The sequence below is a fragment of the Brassica napus genome, chromosome C4 (assembly GCF_020379485.1).
Source record: "Brassica napus cultivar Da-Ae chromosome C4, Da-Ae, whole genome shotgun sequence".
Classification (NCBI taxonomy): domain Eukaryota; kingdom Viridiplantae; phylum Streptophyta; class Magnoliopsida; order Brassicales; family Brassicaceae; genus Brassica; species Brassica napus.
This window is the reverse complement of record NC_063447.1, coordinates 55,244,264-55,268,203: the sequence shown is the minus strand read 5'-3', so window position 1 is coordinate 55,268,203 and position 23,940 is coordinate 55,244,264. Positions and strand designations below refer to the sequence as shown.

General features: G+C 38.0%; 3 protein-coding genes, 1 non-coding gene and 1 pseudogene across 6 annotated transcripts; all 5 read right to left on the bottom strand.

Annotated features, from left to right (window-relative positions):
- Positions 1-63: 63 nt before the first annotated feature.
- Positions 64-5,273, bottom strand: LOC106380289 (annotated as a pseudogene).
- A 1,005-nt stretch (positions 5,274-6,278) lies between these two features.
- On the bottom strand, positions 6,279-9,601 carry LOC106377658 (F-box protein DOR-like). The gene has a single exon (XM_022701369.2). It carries the CDS (start codon positions 8,109-8,111, stop codon positions 6,894-6,896), a length of 1,218 nt encoding a protein of 405 aa, XP_022557090.1. The 5' UTR covers positions 8,112-9,601; the 3' UTR covers positions 6,279-6,893.
- Positions 9,602-10,168: 567 nt separating this feature from the next.
- LOC111205808 lies at positions 10,169-14,201 on the bottom strand. 3 transcript variants are annotated; one of them, XM_048754037.1, is made up of 5 exons: positions 13,939-14,201; positions 13,649-13,713; positions 12,009-12,097; positions 10,546-11,745; positions 10,169-10,413 (listed from the first exon to the last, which is right to left on the bottom strand). In XM_048754037.1, the coding sequence occupies exons 3-5, from the start codon at positions 12,021-12,023 to the stop codon at positions 10,258-10,260; spliced, it is 1,371 nt and encodes a 456-aa protein (XP_048609994.1). In that variant the 5' UTR covers positions 12,024-12,097; positions 13,649-13,713; positions 13,939-14,201; the 3' UTR covers positions 10,169-10,257. The 3 variants fall into 3 exon arrangements, with proteins under 3 accessions (XP_048609994.1, XP_048609993.1, XP_048609995.1); XM_048754036.1 differs by lacking the exons at positions 13,649-13,713; positions 13,939-14,201 and having other exon boundaries at positions 12,009-12,132; XM_048754038.1 differs by lacking the exons at positions 13,649-13,713; positions 13,939-14,201 and having other exon boundaries at positions 10,169-10,410; positions 12,009-12,132.
- On the bottom strand, positions 12,236-13,487 carry LOC125586193. Its single transcript, XM_048756032.1, has 2 exons — positions 13,275-13,487; positions 12,236-12,835 (listed from the first exon to the last, which is right to left on the bottom strand). Exons 1-2 carry the CDS (start codon positions 13,485-13,487, stop codon positions 12,236-12,238), a joined length of 813 nt encoding a protein of 270 aa, XP_048611989.1.
- Positions 14,202-18,304: 4,103 nt separating the features above from the next.
- On the bottom strand, positions 18,305-18,411 carry LOC125586596. Its single transcript, XR_007323133.1, has one exon. It is a non-coding gene; the product is annotated as a small nucleolar RNA R71 (small nucleolar RNA).
- Between the last annotated feature and the right edge of the window lie 5,529 nt (positions 18,412-23,940).

Sequence of the window (23,940 nt, the reverse complement as noted above, 5' to 3'; positions counted from 1 at the left end):
GCTTAAACATTCCAAGAAGAAGGGATACTATCCAATGCCGTTCACATGCTAATATGAAGAAATGTTTGCAACATTTCTCCAATGGTTATGTCTGCTTATATTCTAAGGACTGAGAACCTTAACAAACAGATGAATGAAACAACCATCTTATCAAAGTATATAACTTTTAACTTTTAACTGGTTCAAAACGCATACATATATGTTATATTAAATATATCTACATCAAATTAAATTCTACAATGTGTTTAAAGAATAAAATAAATAAATAAATAAATTCTACAATTATAGCCTATTCGTCCACAATTTTTTGGTTCAAATCGTTTGTGTTATTTTAGGTATCAGGTAGTTTATGTAAATTCATTCAAGAACAGATAAAATTTCAAAACAAGCTCATCAACAAGAAATAAATCAACCTTATTGTGTAAAAACCACACAAGTTTTTGAAATTTGTCATCAACAAACAGATTCATACTAATTTTGTAGATAAAATCGGATGCTCACATCCATGTGAACAACAAAAGACGGTTGTTTCCTGACACTACGTGCTAGACTATCCGTTTTGAATTCTGCATTGGTACATGAATGATCTCTGAGCTGAGGAAACTTTCTTTCAGTGCGTTGATATCTTCCAAATATTTACAAAAGCCGGCCATTCTTCTGGTTCCGAAACCATCTTCACCAATTGAGAACAATCTGTTGCAAACGTGACCTCAAACTGACGCAAATTCCTCATACACTCCATTGCCCAAAGTAATGTTTCCACCTCCGCATGAATAGTTCTTGTCCCAATCAAACCATCAAAACCTTCTAGAGTACTATACCAACCTGAAAAAATGTCATTCTCCTTCCAAGAACCATCCGTAAAACACCATCGCCCTGGAATTGACAATAAGTTTGTAACCTCGCCATGTCGTGTAGTCCATTGTGTGTTCAACACATGTGCCTCAGCCCAAACTGTTGACTATGTTTCCGCTAATTTAAGCATTTCCTTGGGATTGATATCTAGGCTAATGAAAACTTTATTATTCCTTCTTTTCCAAATGTACTATAGTATCCATGCAAACTGATGATCATCCATATGCGGAAGAACTTTCCAAAAGAGATAATCTATATTTGTGAAGAGAGAACTAGTTGGAAAAATAGTTGGCTTTGATGATATCTTTGATAGCGCTCAAACCTGAAGTGATGAAAGACATTCAAAAACAACATGGTTTATCGATTCCTCCGAAGCTCTGCATCTGGAGCAACATATATCCCTTTGTATCCCTTTCGCTCGCAGATTTTTTTTAAACTGATATACACCCTGATACCAATTGCCATAAAAATGCTTTATCTTCGGTGGACACCGTACATTACAGCAGAACGCTTTTAATATATCAACTGTGGGTCCAAACACCACTGGTGGTCTTTCGTTGTCTGGTAAACCCGCTCTACTTGGTATTCTGATTTGACCGTATATTTCCCATTTTTTGTGAAATATTATCCATCTCTATCTACCGTCTGAGTCCTACTTAGTGGTATGTTTTCTATGATTTTCACATCATGGGGATCCACCAGTACCCGAATTTCCTGCGAATTCCAAGTTCGCGAAGCTTGATCAATGAGAGAGTCCACTGTAAGGTCTAGGTAAATGTTATGTTAATTTTTATTTACTGGTCTCGGGCGAGTGGTTGGGAGCCATGGATCATTCCATACATATATGATCCTCATCCCACCCTTTTGATTAGTCATTTGCTAACCAGAGATCTAACAGATACAATACTCCGCCAGCCATATGACGGAGAATATGATCTAATCGGTTCCAAGGGTGATGCATTCCTGAAGTACCGTCCTTTGAAAACTAATGAAAATAAAGTATGTGACATCTCTATTAGACGCCATAACTGGTTACCAAACATCACCGTGTTAAAATCAGTGATGTTTTTGAACCCCAAACCTATTTCATCGTTATTTATACATGTCTCATGATTTCCAATGCATATCTTTTGTGCTTTTTAAGTTTGGTAAAGTCGTAACTACTGATTTAATGATCACTTCCTTTCTTCCTTTAATGAAAAACTTAAAAGGTCTAACCATTAACCCTATTATTTAAGCAATTCTGAACCAAAATAAGAAAAAAACTTGTATTTTGAATCTTCCAAAATTCTTTGGTAGTCCAAGATAGGATCATGTTTCTTCTAAATTTTGTATTCCAAAAATATATCGTAAACTCCTGCCGGCCAGATTCCTCAATCTATATTATTAAAACAGAAACATTGCGTTGGACCTCACATTTATTTTTTTTAAATTAAATGCATCTTTCTACTTTATAGTTAAACCTACATTAAATCACTAATAATACTTTCTTTATACTACTATCAATGTTTCCAAACAATATACTTATTTCTTTATACTACTATCCATGTTTCCAAACAACATTATAATAATTTTCGTGTCCAAACAATATAAAATATTAGAATTCATATTTTTATTATTATTAAAAAATTTCTTTCAAATGATTTAGATAGATTAAATAATTAAAAAAAATCAAATAATTTATAAAACAACGAAAATAAATAGAACCTATTTTTACAGGTTTAAATACTACAAAAACATTTCAATCAATAATAAATTAATTAAATTAACATATTATTTTATTTATAATTACTAAATAATGGTTATATCATTGATTTAATTAACATAACATCTATATTATTAAAGCAGAAATATTGCGTTGGACCTCACATTTATTTTGTAAGTTTTTAAATTAAATGCATCTTTCTACTTTATAGTTAAACCTACATTAAATCACTAATAATATTTTCTTTATACTACTATCAATGTTTCCAAACAATATACTTATTTCGTTATACTACTATCCATGTTTCCAAACAACATTATAATTAATTTTGTGTCCAAACAATATAAAATATTAGAATTCATATTTTTAATATTATTAAAAAATTTCTTTCAAATGATTTAGATAGATTAAATAATTAAAAAAATTCAAATAATTTATAAAACAACGAAAATAAATAGAACTTATTTTTACAGGTTTAAATACTACAAAAACATTTCAATCAATAATAAATTAATTAAATTAACATATTATTTTATTTATAATTACTAAATAATGGTTATATCAATTATTTAAGTAACATAACAATTCAATAATAGCCATTACATAATATATATATATATATATATATATAAACATTATAAAATTTACAATAAATTTAATAACAAAAATATTTATGAAAAATGTTCAAAATATATGTTATCTAAAAAAATGCTTAACACTAATTGTTAACAGCAAATTTAAACCGATTATAATATAAATTATTAACAACATAAATTACACAAAACAATTATTATAAAATTAATTAAGCTATATAAAAAGGAGCAATATGATCAAGACATATTTATAATTGTTAATTATTTTAAATCTATCATTTTTCTCTATCAAAATTTTGTAGAAACGTCATAATTTCATAAAATTACAAAATAAGGAACTTTAAAATTTGGATGAAAAAGTGACAAATTATGAAACTATAACAATTTAAATCAAATTGGATTATATATTGGTCATCCATCAGTTCAATCGGTTAGTCTCGGGTTTTAGTGATTTTTTAAATATGAATATTTTTACAAATCTAAATCGAATTGTCGGATCAGCGGATTAACTGGTTAGACCGCGGGTTTGGGTCGAATTCAAAAGTATTGATTTAAATGCAATAATATTATAAATACACAAAATTCTTACAAATTAACAAAATATTTGTTAAGTTATTAGTGAAATTATCGTCATAAAATAATCCGCGCTTGCTAAGCACGGATCAAGATCTAGTTTTTATTTTAAAACAGAAAAAAAGGAAGAAAAAAAAAAAATCCATAATTGCCGGATAAACAAACCCCTTCTTACTTCTGGCTTAAGCCCTGGTACGTGATCAGGAATGACGAGAGCTGCTCTGACCGGAGTGTTTAGATTCTCTTACCAGAGGAGAGAGAGCCAAACATAGTTTACCTCTTCCATATCGGAACGACCATATCACAGTGACGTCATCCACCTCAAACTAGTTACTGTCAATCACATTGTTCCAACCACCAACCACTACGTAGTTCCAATTTTCACCCATCTTCCACCTCCTTAATTCAACCTCATGCCTTTTTAACAGAGGATCCACCAAGACCACACTCACGCCTTTTTTGCTGCCTTCTTTACGAGTACTTTTCACCGGATCTGGCGCCGGTTCGTGTAGGATTGTTGTCTCCTCGTCCGTCAAAAAATCCGAACTAAGCAGTTGGTTTATAGGCATTGAGAGACGTGATTGGACTTTGCTGAGATCGCTCGCGTGCAGTTTCTTCTTTATGATCAGTTTTGGATCGTGTGCGTTCTTTTCTTTCATCATCACCTTCATAAGCCACTTGGGTGGTGCTGTCGAAGAAGATTTCTCCGTGCCACTGGCGCTCTCTTTTTCTTCTAATACCTTTTTCGAAAGTTCTGCCAACATATCCAGCTTCCAAAACTTATTATCATCAGATTTCACCATTGGGATGGATTCTTTTGAAGACATGTAAGTAACGGAGCAAAGAAGCTAGCAGGGAACCGCGAGTTGTAGACAGCGTTAGATAGAAAGATTAGGTTTCTTTACACGCAAGCAACCGAGGTAAAATAAAGAGAGATCTAGAGAGAGGGAGCCAATGTAATCTTCTTAAATAACATATTGTTAGTTTGGTTCCTAACAGGATTTGCTCTTTCTCTACTCCTAATCTTACTAGGATTAGTCAAACCACAGCATAATTCTATAATCTTTTAATTTTAATTCTGGCTTTCCTATTTTGATTTTTTCTTTTCTTTTCGAAATCGGGGTGATATCTTGCATATTTACATTGTTTTATCCATTCACCCATGTGCATCTTGATCATATAGACTAGGATTTAGCCATGTTTAGGTTGCATTTTGCATACATGAGTCTTTATTAGGTATTGGAGTACCACATGGAGTTCTTGGAGGCATTTGAGTGCATTTGGAGCTAAAAAAAAGTGTTTAAAGCGATCAACGGACGAGCAGCACACCAGAGCGACCTCACCGGAGCGACGCTGTGAAGTCGCTGTGACACACATCCCGTAGCGATCCAGCCAGAGCGACATGGAGAGGTCGCTCGCGTTTCTATCGTGAGACACCCCTCTCAGAGCGACTTGCCAGAGCGACGCTCCGAGGTCGCTCGCGTTTCCATGGCGAGACGTCACAAAACGAAGCCCGGAGCGACCTCTCAGAATGACCCACTGAGGTCGCTCCCGAAGTCCGGAGCGACTTGTTGGAGCGACACACCAAGGTCGCTCGCGTCCTCTCGTCCGGAGACACCAAAGTCGAGCATCCTGGAGCGACCCCTCAGAGCGACCTACCAAGGTCGCTCCCAGCCAGAGCGACCAGCCAGAGCGACCAGCTCAAGTCGCTCGCGTTTTGACGGGGCGAGACACGAAGAAAGCGTCGGGAGCGACCTCTTGGGAGCGACTATGCTAGGTCGCTCCGCGTGTTTGATTGGACGATTTTTATGTTATTTCAGGGGCCTTTTGGTCATTTGTTTTATTGTTTTTAGATGGCAAAAACCTAAGTTAAGTACTCTTGGTAGCCACCAGGCAGATTGGATTTTTGGATCGATTGAGAAATACACAAAAACTCTCTTGAGAAGTTCATCTCTTGGATTTTGATTGTTATGTTCTTGTGTTATTGTTGATTTCTTATCTATTTCTCTACATGATTAATCTGAAATCCAATATGGGTTTAAGAGGAATCATGGAGATTAGTGAGTAATCACCTTTTGAATTCATGGGTTAGGGAGATCAAGGGTGATTAGGTTAGTTCTAGGATGTTTTAGTGTAGATCTTTCTTGTTCCTTGCTAGTAGAGTATTCATAATGCATCTTCTGAGTTGGCCACTCAAAAGTTGATCAATAGGCATTTTCCACCCGAAAGGTGTTTGATGAAATGCCTGAGACAACTCTCCTAGGCTTTTAGTATACTTTGCCAAAGACATTTGTTGTTAAATGTGCTAAGATAGCTAATAGACTTGTTAGTAATGATTGCTTTCATATTATTCAACCAAAGACATTTGATGTTTGAGATATGTTAGCAAATGAGCATTTATCTAGACATAGAGCTTGCTTAGAATTGTGTCTAGGCTTAAGGTTGATAATTTGATTGATCATTTGCCATCCTTAGTTCGATACTTGATCACCCATGGTCTAATCCCTATGCCCATGAGTTTTCTTTTCCCTTAGTCAAGAAAGTATCATTTTGTTATTGCTTTCTAGTATTAGTAGTAGTTTAAAACCCATCTAAATCATTGGTTGCACTTAGATTAAGTGAGTACTTGCATTCTCAGTGATTTGATATCCCTCAGAACTGGTTCGACAATCTTTTATATTACAACATTTGTCTTAGGAGCCTTGAAAACTCCTAACATCACGGGGTAACAAAATCTTGGCTAGCCAAAATAAAATTAACAATGTGTTTATACCAACTACCAAGTGTAGGAAAATATCCAAAGCTAAAAGAAAATATATAGAATTCAGTGACAAAAGAATCATTGCTATGTATTACTGGTCGCAACCTTCAAAAGTGGGTATTGAAAGAGAACTACTTATTACATAGCCTTGATTCTGTCCATGCCATTTGATTCATATTATAGCTATAATTTTTCATAGCTAGAGGCAAGTGAAATTCGTGGATCACGTAGTTACATATATGGTGTCACAAGTAGAAAAGAGTTTCTAATATATAATTTAGAACAGAACAATCGTCGCTCCCTAGTGAACAAGAGGATAGAGAAGATGAATACCAAAACAAGACAAGACAGAAATAGTCTTAAATTGAGAGCTTAAGAGCTAGCCTCCTTTATAAAGTTTTTAAAACTATTTCACAATCTTCACGTCCTCTACATGGTTCAGGAAAGTGTCAACTCTATAACTCCCCTCTAACCTTTCCAGTCCTTGGATTTCAACTCGTCTTATAGTTCCCCTCTTCAAATTGTAGTAGTAAACATAGAAAGGCTCGCGAAATAAAGATTTGGGACACAAAACAATTTCATCTGCACCAGTCACACCTACAAAGTATAAGTTCTGACCTCCACTTATATGCTTCCACAGAGGAGGAAATATGTAAATATGCTTGGACCATTCATGTTTTTCAGAGTCTTGTAGAACCCACATTTCAAAACTTCTAGTAGTATCGAAAATATAATGGGAGGGCGATTGCGAGATGACTGAAGCCAATTTACCATTGTAGTTTACTAGAGCTGCTGCAGGATGCACTACTCTTTTCATGACTTTAACAAAGTTGTACTTCTCAGACCTAACATCAAAGCAAACTATAATATCTTGACCGTTGGAAGATCTGTTGGCCTGAGCTTTGAAATACAAAACACCATTAATGCATATATTATGTGGCCCCGGAGAACCATATTGGGGAATGCTACATTCAATCCTTCTCCATGCCAGTTTATCAGTTCCTCCTAATAATGTCAGAACTTGATGGTCTTCAGCTTTTGTATGTCCCCAAGTCATTGCCAATACCTTGTGTTGTTTCTCAATCGGATCATACCCTAAAAAGCATCTTATCCAAATACGCTTCCTTGACTCCATTTTGGGTAAAGTAAAGGATTGACCCGTGCTTGGGTTACATATCATCCACACAGGCCTTGGTGTTTTACTTCCCTTTATAATCCGAAGATCTTCAATACAAACAAAACCACTAACAGCACTACACAGACTGAGACTATCAAAGGGGAAACTCATATGATAATTGGCAACTATAGAAGATGAGTTCTCATCAGGATTTTGAGGCTGAGGTGTAGAGAAGTAGAACATTACATCATTTTTATTTTGTTTTCGGCACGCGAACAAGACCTGTGGCCGAGCCAAAGAACTGGCCAAGAACGAGTCCGTGAAATCTGGACGGACAACTATAGAGGCCAAGAGCTTTGATACACAACGACATCTGGCTATAGACTTCAGAGACAACCTCAACAATATCTCGATGATGAGATCTATAGGGATCGGCAAAGAATATCGTGAGTGGCGTCGAAGGATTGTTTGACGGTCTTCCGAGACGTTGTGTCGTGATGGTTTCATGGCTGGGACACTTGCATTAAACCCTAGATAGTTTCCAAGTCGGTTGGAACATTACGTTTAATTCATCTCCATTCTTATAAATTAAAAAGTGGAAAAAAGGGAGAAATTGCACAAAAAAAACCATCACCAACTAAGGAAATTGTTAAAAAGGCCCATACTAATATTAAAAAGTACAACAATAACAATTTTACGTCCTAACTCCTAACCAAAAAACAAAAGATACGCTTTGTGTCGTTTTGGTAGATAAAGCGACACACATGTCATCATATTTCTTAGCTTAGTACATGCAGCTCGATCGTAAGGAGCTAACAACGAGCGGGTGAGCCTAGGCGTGGGCATATTAACCCAAACCCGAACCCGAACCCGAACCGACCCGAAAAACTCGAACCGAAAACCGAACCGAAGTTAAAAAAAACCCGAACGGGTTTAGGATTCAACCAGTCCGGATACCCGTACCCGATTGGTTATATCCGATACCCGAACCAATTACCCGAAGTACCCGAATATACATATATATATTACTAACCCTAAACTTACATCTTCCAGTCCCATTCATCTTTCCGTCTTCTCTTTTTTCAACATATATGTTCAGTACATACTTAAACTCATTTTATGACCGATTACATGTATGAATCACTATATTTTACGATTTTGATTTATGTTTGATTACAAATAGGATTTGCGATTTGTTTTCTCTTTGCTCTTTACATAGGCATGAACTCAAACATTCATGATTATCCAGGTTTGATTTGTTTGATTTTGATATTTGTTTGATTTTGATTTATGAATAGATGGATTCTTTACCATTTTCTATTCAAGATAATACAAATAGAAATTACATGAAAGAATACAGACTCGTGTTCCTCAACGTAATAACAAATCAAAAAAATCACAAATCTTATATTAGGTTGTTCAATCTTCTAACTTCAACAATATTGTTTCTGATCTCACAAAGTCAAATCAAGGATACATAGAATTTTTTTTACTTGTTACACAGTTCGGTTATACCCGAAATAACCCGAACCCGAACCTTAAAAACCCGAACCCGATCCGAAGTATAAAATAACCCGAATGGGTTCTGTACCTCTTTATCCAAAAACCCAAAAATCCGAAGCACCCGATCCGAACCCGAATAGGTACCCGAACGCCCAGGCCTAGGTGAGCCCATTGACTATCTCTACTCATAAGCAGTTAGTCAGGGCCGGCGTAACATAACCGGAGGTCCCTGGGCAAAAAAATTTTTTGGAGCCCATAACTAGTCGGTTTTGAAAATATTATGTTTCTTTAACTTTTCAACTCAAACATAACATCAAACAAGAATTTATATTTGATTTCTTAGTTAGAAAATTCTGTAATATTATGTTTATATACTATCCATATCTAAGCCAAGCCTGCTAAAAATAAGAATTAAAGGCCCTTAACATAACATGATTTGTAGCGGACCCCGGGGAGGTCGTACTGACCGTCCTCCTTCATAAGCCGGCCCTGCAGTTAGTATGCATGAAGAAACCTCAGCAACCATATCATTAAGGCCCTGTTCGTTTGTACATCTGGAAGGTGCATCCAGATGGATCAGTCAGATGGATCAGTCAGATGTTCTACCTGGGTGTTGTTCGTTTGTACATTTGGAAAGTGCATCTAGATGAAGCATCCGGATGCAGCTGCGTTCGTTTGTTCATTTTTTTGAACTTACATTTGCATCCAAATGCAGTTGATGACAAAATGACTAAAATGGACATGTATTTAATTTATCTATATCTTACTCTTAAATCATGATTATTATTTATATTAATCCTGTTAATTTTAATATCTTATCTAAATTACAATTACAAAAAATAATTTTAAAATTCTTGTTTTAAAATTCATAAATTTATTTTAATGAAAATAAGACAATGAAATTATAAATAATGACTATAATTTTGCAAATTTGATTAAAATATTTAAATAAAAGTCTAACAATTGTTTGATATATGATAAATTTTAACACACTAAAATCCAACAATAGTTTTGATATATTGATAACTCAAAACCAATTCCTAAAATAAATAAAGATAAGATAGTCTCAAAAACTTTAAATAGATCATGGTAAATAAAAACATAAAAGGATAATGAGTTTGCATTATCAATTGGTCCAAAGGAAACAAAACTACAAACCCATACTAGAAGTGAACAGAAAGAAGAAGGAAACAAATTTACAAACCCACACGTGAGCTCCATAACAGCCCATCTTGATTCCAACCCCTTGTGGTCTCTTAACTTTCTCATCAAACAACTGAAACAAATCCTTCTTCACAGCTTGCTTCTAGTCACAAAGAAGAAGTAAAAAAACGAGAATAAGCATTTGCCACAAAGGGATCATCAATTCACATTAGAAAGTCCAAAGAGAGAGAGCTTCAAAAGACAACATCAAACAACTACTTATCAAACAACTTACATCTAGTATGGAAGTCGACGTCCTCGCCATCTCTTCAGTAATGGAATCTCGCATAGCTTCCATGACTTTATCTCCAGCTGGTACGTATGCAACATGATCATCTTCATCCCCATGATGTTCATATTCTTCCACTCTTTCCCAATGTGCAAAATCACAATCCTCATGGTTTGAATCTCTTATAAAATTGTGGAGAGCCATTGTTGCTGTCACAATCTTCACCCATTTATTCAGCTCATACTTAGGGTGCTTCCTGTCAAGAATCCTACACTTAGCCTTCCATATTCCAAATGTTCTCTCAATTACCGAACGCAAGCCAGAATGTTTTCGGTTGAATAACTCTCTGCTGTTTGTCGGTGGTCCTCCTCTAACAAACTGATCCAGGTGATATCTAGTTCTACGGTGAGGTCCTAAATAACCAGTTCTAGTTGGGTATCCAGAGTCTACTAGATAATACTTTCCAACTGGAGGATGAGGAAAAGAAGCTTCTTCCTTAGCACAATATGTCAACACTTTTGTATCATGTGCTCTCCCAGGAACCCCAACATAAGCATATATGAATTTCATGCTGAAATTACATATAGCTAAGACATTCATAGTTGGTTCTCCTTTTCTACCTCTGAATGGATCGGCATTCTCAGAAGGAGGACGAACCGGCACATGAGTTCCATCTAAAGCACCTATGCAATCCTTAAAAAAAGGATAATATCGCGGATCATCTACTAGAATAGGACTAGCACTTGCAAACTCATCCCTTTCAGGTTTCACAATGTCTGCTGCAAGTTTCAACAAAGAACTTAAAACCTCATCTATCTTCCTATTCACTGTGTCAGATGAATGTTGGTATCTCTCAGCTAACGCCCGTACGGATAAATCTTGTCCAACCATCTCTAAAAACATTGCTACACTCTCCTCTAAGTAAACATGGCAAGTCTCTTCTAGCTGATACTTCTCTGATAGTATCTTACATAAGCTATTAAACGTTGCTTGGTTCATGCAAAGAATCTCATAGCACTGTACCTCGGAATCGTTCATGAAACGTTGCACTCGACGCCAACCTCCACCTCGGTTTGTCCTCACTAACTGTTTGTTAATATTTGTTTCTGCCACTCCATACGTTTCTTCTAAAAGAGCAAACATGTGTTTCTCCTCATCTAGTATCAAATCCATGTCGTCATCTTCAACTAAGAACCTAAACGTGTCCTGAAACCACATAAAACATACAACCATCAGTAAAGTTTATCAAGATAAGAATCTATCTTGCTTAAGAAATAACAAGAGGCAAAAAAGGGAATGGTTGCAATTATGTTCTAAGCAATCATAGATTAAAAATCAATATTAATAAAAATAATAATTACGGAACTGTCCTATTAATCACCAACTGAAACAAAACTCCACAAGTTTACTCACGGACCAAAACTTAAGAAGCTTAAGACAGTGACAAAAACTCGCTATATAACTCATACCTTACTATTCATCATTGTATCTTGGAGACTTTAAGCTAGAAGTGTAAGAGCTGCTTGAAGGAACTGCTTATCCACTAGAGTTTCTGTCACTTCAAAATAAATATAAACACACATTTCAGCAGAGTGAAACTCATATAAATATTGTCATAAACATAGTCATTACAACAAGATTCATTCTAGAGTTCGTACTATACTAAAACAAAGACATAAACATAAACAGCTCCTCCTCATGCATCTCTGCTTTCTCCAGTTGCATATTCCAAGTAGATAACCCTGTTCTCATCATCTCCATAGAACAAGAAGGTCTGACGATTTGCAGCATCTTGTTTGAGGTGGTTAATGGAGGCCTTGTATAGAGGAGACCACATCCTTATAGCAGGCAGAGAGTGAAGAACCTCCATAGCTCGCAGTTGACTGCAACTAAACTCAGGATGGTTCTCTATCAGATGATTCTTGTGGGAAAGAATCTTGTCTCTAGACTCAACACTTTCCCTAATCACATCAGCCACAGCTTGTCCTGCTTGTACAGCCCTTGATCTTTTCTTATTAACCTTTGACCTAGAAGAAGAGGGGCCAACATTCTTTGATCCAAAATTTCTTGATTCAGCTCCAACAGCTTCTTCAGTAGGAATATCAAGCCTTGACTCAGCATCATCTTCACCATCAATCTCATCATCATGATCTGAGTGCTTTGTGTCTAAAACATCTTCACCTTGCTGAGCAGACCAACCTTCACCTCCACTAATATAAACTGTCCCAAATACCTTCTCCATCAAATCCATATTTGCTACCGGCTTGTCTTTAAATTTTCTAGCACCTGGCCACTCCTGAAACAAGAACAAAATTCAAAGTGAGAACACTGTATTTTCATAGAGATACAAGATACAACAATACAAGTTATTTGAATTTTAAAATGGCCAGGAAACAGAGACAGTAATAGAGACAGAACTATGAGCTTGTTTCAACCAAGGACAGTAACAGAGACAGAACTATGAGCTAGTTTCAACTAAGGACAGTAACAAAGACACAATATTCCCTGTGTTCCAGTCTTGCTCTAGAATAGAAAATCGATCTCTCCTATAAATCTAAAGAGTTCTAACATTTGATATCTAGTTTTACCAGGCAAGTTACAATAGAAAAATCAGAACTTAGAATAAAAGGATCATAGAATCCAACAATAGGGCTGGCGTGCACTTCTGTTAACAGCAATCCAACAATACAATCAAAACTGAACCAGTAAAATTAAGAGGATCATAGAACTTGTACCTTGCATCGTTCATTCCACCAGTCCTCACTCATGTTGACGAATCCGGTTGAATCAAAACCAAGCCCCGTTCTGTTCCGAGTCAACTTCTTAAAAGACTCATACTGCTTTTTGCAAGTATTGTACTTTATCCCAAATTTTCTCCATGGAATTTTTATACCAAAAGCCTCATAGAACTTATCCACTATTGCCTGTCTCCCAGCCTCATTAACCATTTTCTTATGTTTCCTTTCAGATTCTCATCAAGTCTTAGTTGAAGAAAGAAGCGTGTTTGTTCGTCACTCCATGTAATATTCTTATTTAAAGATTCAAGAAAATAAGAAAAGCATTTGACAAAACTGAGATGAAATAAGAGATTAGAGGGGAAGATACTCACATCAGTTCCAGGGATGGATGTCATTGTTTCTCTTCAAAGGTTTCTGCAACTATCTTCAAAGTAAACTGTAAACATAAGAGTAAGCAATTGAGAACAAACACAAAGACTACTCAGTCTGTAAACATAAACCCATTTACCAGAATACACATTGCAAAAATATTACATGAACACAGCTAACAGCATGACAGATGCAACCAAAGAAGAACAATTTATGAACAATCTACAGATGCAAACAAAACCCACAACATAACTTATAGGATATAGATTACAGAGATCCTAGAAACTCTTACCTGAGAGAGAGAGAGCCTGAAAGAGAGGTTGCCAGAGAGAGAGAGAGCGTATGAGAGAGAGAGAGAGAGAGCTGGAGAGAGAGCACGCCTGAGAGAGAGATGCAACCAAAGAAGAACAATTTATGAACAATCTACAGATGCAAACAAAACCCACAACATAACTTATAGGATATAGATTACAGAGATCCTAGAAACTCTTACCTGAGAGAGAGAGAGCCTGATAGAGAGGTTGCCGGAGAGAGAGAGTGCCTGAGAGAGAGAGAGAGAGAGAGAGAGCTGGAGAGAGAGCACGCCTGAGAGAGAGAGAGAGAGCCGTAGAGAGAGACTGAGAGAGAGAGGTCGTCGGAGCCTGAGAGAGAGAGCCTGAGAGAGAGAGAAAGCGCCTGAGAGAGAGAGAGGTCACCGGAGAGAGAGAGCGTCTGAGAGAGAGAGAGAGAGCTGGAGAGAGAGAGAGAGAGCCGAAGAGAGACCCAGAGAGAGAGAGAGCCGGAGAGAGAGACTGAGAAAGAGAGAGCCGGAGAGAGAGAGAGAGAGAGAGCGTCTGAGAGAGATAGCTGGAGAGAGAGGTCACCGGAGAGAGAGGTCACCGGAGAGAGAGATCGGAGAGGTCACCGGAGAGAGAGATCGGAGAGGTCGCCATGAGAGAGATCAGAGTTCGCCGGAGAGAGGTCGGAGGAGATCAGAGAGTTCGCCGCCAAGAGAGAGTACGTGAGAGATGAGAGTGAAAACTCAAAAATTTTAGGGTTATGTGTAGCAGGGTTATTTTTGTCATTAACCGTTTTTGACTGAATCAGCTGCAGCTGGATGCATGGTGAAGACTCAGCCAGTTTTTTTTTTAAAGTTCAGCTGGGTCTTCAAAACTCATCCAACTGATCTATCTGGATGTACCAATAATTCACACTAAACGAACACCAAAATTCACCTTCACCCAGATGGATCAGTTGACTAAGCAAACGAACAGAACCTAAGACAACATATCTAGGGTTGATATGGATCATAAATCCCAATGACATCATTCAAAGAAGACCCGGGTTTAGATCCGATTTGCTTTACATAGAGCAACCATAAATCCCAATCCACATATTCACCTACCGCCTTTTCTATAGAGAAATCATTCATCAAAGCAAAGTCATCTTCCAAGAAAGTCCTGGACTTGCGTGTCATGATAAGCTTCTTAGGTGTTTTTCCCACTCTGCCTCCTATCTCCACTCTCTTCAACAGGTACCACCTTTGAAGATGTTTTACTAGATTTCATCAAAGCAAAGTCATTTTGAGTTTAGGGTTTATACCTTCAAAAGTGGGTATCGAAAGAAAACTACTACTTATTAGTTATTACATAGCCTTGATTTAATTCATGGCGGTTTGATTCGTATTATAGCTATAATTTTTCATAGCTAGAGGCGACTGAAATCAAATTAGTGGATCACGTAATTACATATATGGTGTCACAAGTAGAAAAGAGTTTCTAATATATCATTTAGAACAACCATTGCTCCATAGTGAACAAGAGGATAGAAAAGATGAATACCAAAACAAAATAGAAATAGTCCTCCTCCAATAAGTGAAAAGGCTATTAAAAAAAAACACAAAACCATTAAGATCCTATGATGCTTAAAATTAGAGCTTTAGAGCCACCAGCCTACTTTATAGTTTTTAAAACTATTTCACAATCTTTACGTCCTCTACATGGTTCAGAAAAGTGTCAACTCTATAACTCCCCTCTAACCTTTCCAGTCCTTGGATTTCAACTCGTCTTATAGTTCCCCTCTTCAAATTGTAGTAGTAAACATAGAAAGGCTCGCGAAATAAAGATTTGGGACACAACAATTTCATCTGCACCAGTCACACCTACAAAGTATAAGTTCTGACCTCCACTTATATGCTTCCACAGAGGAGGTAATATGTAAATATGCTTGGACCATTCATGTTTTTCAGAGTCTTGTAGAACCCACATTTCAAAACTTCTAGTAGTATGGAAAATAGAATGGGAGTGAGATTGCGAGATGACTGACGCCAGTTTACCATTGTAGTTTACCAGAGCTGCTGCAGGATGCACTACTCTTTTTATGACTTTAACAAAGTTGTACTTCTCAGACCTAACATCAAAGCAAACTATAATATCTTGACCGTTGGAAGATCTGTTGGCCTGAGCTTTGAAATACAAAATATGATTAAAATATTGAAAATTTTGCTTTAATTTCAATTTTTATCCACCGTAAAATAAATTATTTGATGAATGATATCTTGCATATTTCCATTATCTTATTCATTCGTCCATGTGCATTTTGATCATATAGACTAGGATTTAGCCATGTTTAGGTTACATTTTGCATACATGAGTCTTTATCAGGTGTTGGAGTGCCACATGGAGTTCTTGGAGACATTTGGATGCATTTGGAGCTCAAATGAGGTGAAATAGGTGATCATTGGACGAGCAGAGGATGGGAGCGAGGTTCCGCAGCGACGTCATGAGGTCGCTCCAAAGCACCTCTCAGAGCGACCTAGCTGGAGCGACCCCATGAAGTCGCTCGCCATATTCATCCTGTTGGAAGCCCAGAGCGACTTGCCCAGAGCGACGCACCGAGGTCGCTCGCATCTCACACCCCTCTCGGAGCGACCTCCCAAAGCGACACCCCGAGGTCGCTCGCGTCTCTATGGCGAGATGACACGAAGCGAAGCCCGGAGCGACCTCTCAGAGCGACCCACTGAGGTCGCTCCCGAAGGCCGGAGCGACTTGTCGGAGCGACATGCCGAGGTCGCTCCGCGTCTATTGTTGGGTCGATTTCTATTTTACTTAAGGCCCTTTTGGTCATTTCATTATGCACGTTTTACATTTCTAAAATCTATGTTTTAAACATCTTTTGTAGCCGGCAGGCAGATTATCTTTTGATCTATTGAGAAATACACAAAAACTCTCTTGAGAAGTTCATCTCTTGGATTTTGATTGTTATGTTCTTGTGTTATTGTTGATTTCTTATCTATTTCTCTACATGATTAATCTGAAATCCAATATGGGTTTAAGAGGAATCATGGAGATTAGTGAGTAATCACCTTTTGAATTCATGGGTTAGGGAGATCAAGGGTGATTAGGTTAGTTCTAGGATGTTTTAGTGTAGATCATTCTTGTTCCTTGCTAGTAGAGTATTCATAATGCATCTTCTGAGTTGGCCACTCAAAAGTTGATCAATAGACATTTCCCACCCAAAAGGTGTTTGATGAAATGCCTGAGACAACTCTCCTAGGCTTTTAGTATACTTTGCCAAAGACATTTGTTGTTAAAGGTGCTAAGATAGCTAATAGACTTGTTAGTAATGATTGCTTTCATATTATTCAACCAAAGACATTTGATGTTTGAGATATGTTAGCAAATGAGCATTCATCTAGACATAGAGCTTGCTTAGAATTGTGTCTAGGCTTAAGGTTGATAGTTCGATTGATCATTTGTCATCCTTAGTTCGATACTTGATCACCCAAGGTCTAATCCCTATGCCCATGAGTTCTCTTTTCCTTTAGTCAAGAGAGTATCATTTAGTTATTCCTTTTAGTTAGTTATAGTTTTAAAACCCATCTAAATCATTGGTTGCACTTAGATTAAGTGAGTACTTGCATTCTCAGTGCTTTGATATCCCTCAGAACTGGTCCGACAATCACTATACTACAACATTTGTCTTAGGAGCCTTGAAAACTCCTAACATCAAATTGGCGCCGTTGCCAAATTCTGAGTACATTTAAACATTGAGATTTAGTCACTTGCTTGAGACTAAGTCATTTTAATTTTGTTTTGTTACTGATTCTTCTTCTTCACCTACCTTTCACTTTCAGGTGTATGAACTTGAGGAGCAGGGGTCCATCAAACCTAGTTCCAATAGTAGCAGACATCAGAGCTTTTGAAAGGGAGTGTGCTAGAGCTAGAAGAGAAGAAGAACAACAAGCCCACTTGCAGAGATTGGATATTGATATGGAAGATCCACCGCAAGGGGCAGAACACCAACCGCGGGCAGCTCGACCCATTGGTACTTATGACCGGCCCAACATTCATGGTCATAGACTGGGAATCCGAGCACCGGCTGTGGCAGCCAACAACTTTGAGGTCAAGTCAGGACTCCTCAACGTGATCGAGAACAACAAGTATCATGGCTTGGCTCTAGAGGACCCATTTGATCACTTGGACAGGTTCGACAGCTACTGTGGGTTGTCAAAAACCAATGGTGTGTCCGAGGATGCCTTAAAGCTCAAGTTATTCCCTTTCTCTTTGGGGGATAAGGCACGTCAGTGGGAGAAGTCTCTACCCAGCGACTCTATCACCACTTGGGATGAGTGCAAGAGAGCATTCTTGGAGAAATTCTTCTCATCCTCAAGAACTGCTAAGCTGAGAAATGAGATCTCCAGTTTCCAACAGAAGAACTTGGAAGGATTCAGTGAAGCCTGGGAGAGATTCAAGGGCTACCAAGCTCAATGCCCACACCATGGTTTCTCTAAGGAGAGCTTGCTGAGCACATTCTACCGTGGTGCTCTTCCTAAGTACAGGGCCAGACTGGATACAGCTAGCAATGGGTTCTTCTTGGGGAGAACTGAGGAAGATGCAGAGGAGCTGGTTGACAACATGGTAAAGAGTGATGCAGTCTACAGTGGAGACCACGACAGAAGCAGTCGAACAGATGATAAGCAGACGAGGAAGGAGTTGAAAGCTCTACAGGATAAGATAGACATCCTCCTTGCTGATAAAGCCACACAAGAGCAGCTGCACTTTGTTGGTAACCCAAGCCAAGAGACACCACCTGTTGTCCATGAGGTTGAGGGTTTGGAAGGTCAGGAAGAGCTGTGTTTCATCAACAACAATGGTAGCTGGTACAAAAAAGAGCCCAACTTTCAGTACAACAACTACCAACAGAAATCCTATCCCAACAACCAACAGAGTGGTTATCCGCCTCGAAACAACCAGCAAGGCAGCTATCAACCTCAGCAAAACCCCTCATCTGGTTCCTCTGCTCCTCAAGAGAGCAGCACTGACACCCTGCTGAAACAAATCTTGGAGTCTCAGACTAGAAGTGAGAAGCATGTTGGTTATGAGTTGAAGAACCTTCATTCCAAGATTGATGGGAGCTACAATGAGCTCAACAACAAGTTCTCACATCTTGCTTCTACAGTCAAGAATTTAGAGAATCAGTTTGCTTCCATGAACACTCACCAGACTCGCCAGCAAGGATCTCTACCTGGAAAATCTGACCAAAACCCCAAGGAGGCCAAAGCTATCACCCTTAGGAGTGGTAAGCAGTTACCTCCTACAACCCTCACCAGGGATGCTGAGAAACTAGGTGAGGAGGTGGCCATCAACTTAGATGATGAAGTGGTGATTGTTGATGAGAAAATCAATGATGAAATCTTGGAGAAGATTGTGGAAGCCAAGGGTAAAGGAAAGGTTGGGGAAGAGAAGAAAACAGTGAAAGATGGTGAAGTTCTTGCTCCAGCAAGTGAGAATTCTTTTGTTCCTCCTCCCTATGAACCCAAACTACCATTCCCTGGTAGATTCAAGAGGCAGCTGCTAGAGAAGTACAAGGCTTTGTTTGAGAAGCAAATGAGTGAAGCTCAGGTTGCAATGCCCATCATCGATGCTTTCATGTTGATTCCTCAATACAACAAGTTCCTGAAAGATGTTGTAGCTGCAAAGAAGAAGGAAATGGAAAGCATGATGATTCTTACCCATGAGTGCAGTGCCATCATCCAGAGGCTTGATGTTCCAGAGAAGTTAGAGGATCCAGGATGCTTCACACTACCTTGTGCTCTTGGACCTATGGTATTTGAGAAATGTCTCTGCGATTTGGGAGCTAGTGTCAGCGTGATGCCTTTGTCTGTTGCAAAGAAGCTTGGATTCACTCAGTACAAGAAGTGTAGACTCTCTCTGGTGTTAGCTGATCGTTCAGTGAAGTACCCTGTGGGCATCTTAGAGGACCTACCTGTGAAGATTGGAAGGTATGAGATACCTACAGATTTTGTGGTGCTTGAGATGGGTGAGGAGGCTCAGGACCCATTGATTCTTGGAAGGCCATTCTTAGCTACAGCAGGAGCAATTGTTAAGGTGAAAGAGGGCACGATTGATCTCCATTTGGGTAAAGGGCATGTTCTCCACTTTGACATCAAGGAGAAAATGAAGAAACCAACTGTGTTCGGGCAAGCCTTCTACATTGAAGAGATGGGCACTCTTGCTGATGAGCACCTTGAAGAGTTACCACCTGAGGACGACGAGGAGGGAGCATCTCCCTCTACTCATTCTCCATAGAAGGTAACCCACTACTTTCCCTTGTATATACCATTTCGTTTTTGCATATTAGTTTTCTCTTTTTGGGTATCTCTCTCCTTGACAACACAGAGACTGTGTCATTTAAGTTTGGGGGAGGTACCAAGTATTTGATCACGTTTGCTTTGATGATTTTGAGTCTCATGCATTGCATTATACATATATATTTGCATTAAAAAAAAATTCATTTAGTTTGCATCATTGGCATTTCTAGGAGAGTCTAGAGCATATAGGTTGCATTTACTTGCATTGGGAGCAATGATTTGAAATGCCTTGTAAAGAACATTACTTTGCACCTGAATAGCTTATGCACCTCTCAAAAACACTTGTATGCTTCGAGCCTTGAAGACTCTTCCTGAAACTTGTTGATTGCTGAAACTCAGTCTTTGAAGCCAACTACAACCTTATTTGAACTGAACGAACTTAATGCTTCTTGCTCATGGTCCCTTGTGTACTGAGTCATGGCTATACACACTTGAGTTGTCACATCCTTTATGCCAATCTTATTTTGACAAACTCTAGTGGTAGACCACTCCCAAAACCTTTCCCTTCTTTTAAGCTTTCATTGTTTGATGAGTGAGGCCTTCTTCGGAAAGTCTTACATGTGCATAATGTTGAGAGTATCGGGAACGACAATGCTTTATCTTCATTCTTGCTAGATTGGGCACTCTATTGTCTAGCTATAGGTGGGGGGTGAGAGTTGTGATTATGATTTGGGAGCAATGAAAAAGGAAAAGAAATGACTCTTTGTGTTTAAGTGAATTGTCTTATTGGGATAAGTAGAAAAACCTCTAGCTCAAGTTATGAAAAGTCTTGGCCCCCATCTAAAATATATATATATATATATATATATATATATAAAGAAAAGAAAAAGGGGGCTAGCAAAGTTGTTAGGAGCTAAGTAATGTTTTGAGGTTGTGAAAAATCCCTTGTAGATTTCAAAGAGAATGAGTTAAAGTTCTTAGGATCTTTTGGTGAGAGATGTGAGTTGGGTTTGACATTTGGGAATGATTGTGTAATTGTATGATTGGGAAAAGGGTAGAACAATGGAGATTGAGCATTGTATGCATGAGTTGATCCCTTTCTTAGATATATTATGTGCAATGTCAAGGCTACTTGTTTTGAGAGTAAACCACTTAAAAGATCATGGATTTTGAACCTCTTGACCCACTTGAATAAAAGCTTTCCCTTACTCAACCAAATGATTTGGACCAATTGACCATTTGCAAGAATTCACTTGATGCTATGCTTAATAAACTTGAGAGTTGGCTGATTTGCATGTGTGAATGCATGATGATGAGTGTAGGGATGAAAAGAGTTGAATAGGCCTAGAGAAGCTAGAGTATAATAAGAGAGGGTGTACTAATGCTGAATTTAGATGTTGATTTGAGTGCTTTGTGTGTTTCTTTTTGCTATGAGCTCTCACCTTCAAACCTCTCTCCCTATGAGTTCTAGAAAGTTCACTTGTGGACAAGTAAAAGAACAAGTTTGGGGGAGTTGATACCTTGCATATTTCCATTATCTTATCCATTCGCCCATGTGCATTTTGATCATATAGACTAGGATTTAGCCATGTTTAGGTTACATTTTGCATACATGAGTCTTTATCAGGTGTTGGAGTGCCACATGGAGTTCTTGGGGACATTTGGATGCATTTGGAGCTCAAAGGAGGTGAAATAGGTGATCATTGGACGAGCAGAGGATGGGAGCGAGGTTCCGCAGCGACGTCATGAGGTCGCTCCAAAGCACCTCTCAGAGCGACCTAGCTGGAGCGACCCCGTGAAGTCGCTCGCCATATTCATCCCGTTGGAAGCCCAGAGCGACTTGCCCAGAGCGACGCACCGAGGTCGCTCGCATCTCACACCCCTCTCGGAGCGACCTCCCAAAGCGACACCCCGAGGTCGCTCGCGTCTCTATGGCGAGATGACACGAAGCGAAGCCCGGAGCGACCTCTCAGAGCGACCACTGAGGTCGCTCCCGAAGGCCGGAGCGACATGCCGAGGTCGCTCCGCGTCTATTGTTGGGTCGATTTCTATTTTACTTAAGGCCCTTTTGGTTATTTCATTATGCACGTTTTACATTTCTAAAACCTATGTTTTAAACATCTTTTGTAGCCGGCAGGCAGATTATCTTTTGATCTATTGAGAAATACACAAAAACTCTCTTGAGAAGTTCATCTCTTGGATTTTGATTGTTATGTTCTTGTGTTATTGTTGATTTCTTATCTATTTCTCTACATGATTAATCTGAAATCCAATATGAGTTTAAGAGGAATCATGGAGATTAGTGAGTAATCACCTTTTGAATTCATGGGTTAGGGAGATCAAGGGTGATTAGGTTAGTTCTAGGATGTTTTAGTGTAGATCATTCTTGTTCCTTGCTAGTAGAGTGTTCATAATGCATCTTCTGAGTTGGCCACTCAAAAGTTGATCAATAGCCATTTCCCACCCAAAAGGTGTTTGATGAAATGTCTGAGACAACTCTTCTAGGCTTTTAGTATCCTTTGCCAAAGACATTTGTTGTTAAAGGTGCTAAGATAGCTAATAGACTTGTTAGTAATGATTGCTTTCATATTATTCAACCAAAGACATTTGATGTTTGAGATATTTTAGCAAATGAGCATTCATCTAGACATAGAGCTTGCTTAGAATTGTGTCTAGGCTTAAGGTTGATAGTTCGATTGATCATTTGTCATCCTTAGTTCGATACTTGATCACCCAAGGTCTAATCCCTATGCCCCATGAGTTCTTTTTTCCTTTAGTCAAGAGAGTATCATTTAGTTAGTTATAGTTTTAAAACTCATCTAAATCATTGGTTGCACTTAGATTAAGTGAGTACTTGCATTCTCAGTGCTTTGATATCCCTCAGAATTGGTTCGACAATCACTATACTACAACATTTGTCTTAGGAGCCTTGAAAACTCCTAACATCAATGAATTTTAATAAAAATATAAATTTTGGCTAAAAATAAGATAGTAAAAATATAAAGAAAAATATTATAAAATTAATGTCTTAAATCTAAAATGAATATAAATACAAATTTATAATAGATATTCAATAACAAAAATAAAATAATAGTCTAACTAATGTCATATGAATAATTTTTGGTTTTCTTTATATCATCTTCTTCTGATAACATAGTACAACATTCATCAAATAATCGCACATTTTGTAGTTTATTCAATTTTTGTAATATTTCTTTCTGCTAGAGTCTTTACCACTGCAATTATCCTCAACATAACATCTCTCCAATGTTTCTTCTCCTTGTTAATTGCCTTCTCCAAATGCTTATCAATAGTTTCACTCTTTTTCAGCCTTATTTCCAGCTCAATCCAACGGCTCATGCAAACAATATGGTTGTAAGTAGTTTCATGATTTTTCAGCCTATGTGAAGCATTTCTCCAATCATCATATCCAGTAGTTACCAAAAGAGGAGGAAATGTTTCATGAGTGAATAATTTAAAGCAAAAATAAAAGATTTTATCTTTAGATTTTGAGTAAACTAACCATCTCCTGTCTTGTTTCTCTCCATTGCTCATCCTTCTTGTATAACATGAATAAGTGAAACATCTTTCAATACCATCTCTTGGAAAGGATAATCAACTGGAGGTCTTGTAGGTAGACCTCTCTCAACCAAATAATCTCTCATTCTCTGTTCAATGTTCTTCCAATTTCCAAGATCATCCATATCAACATCTTCATGGAAG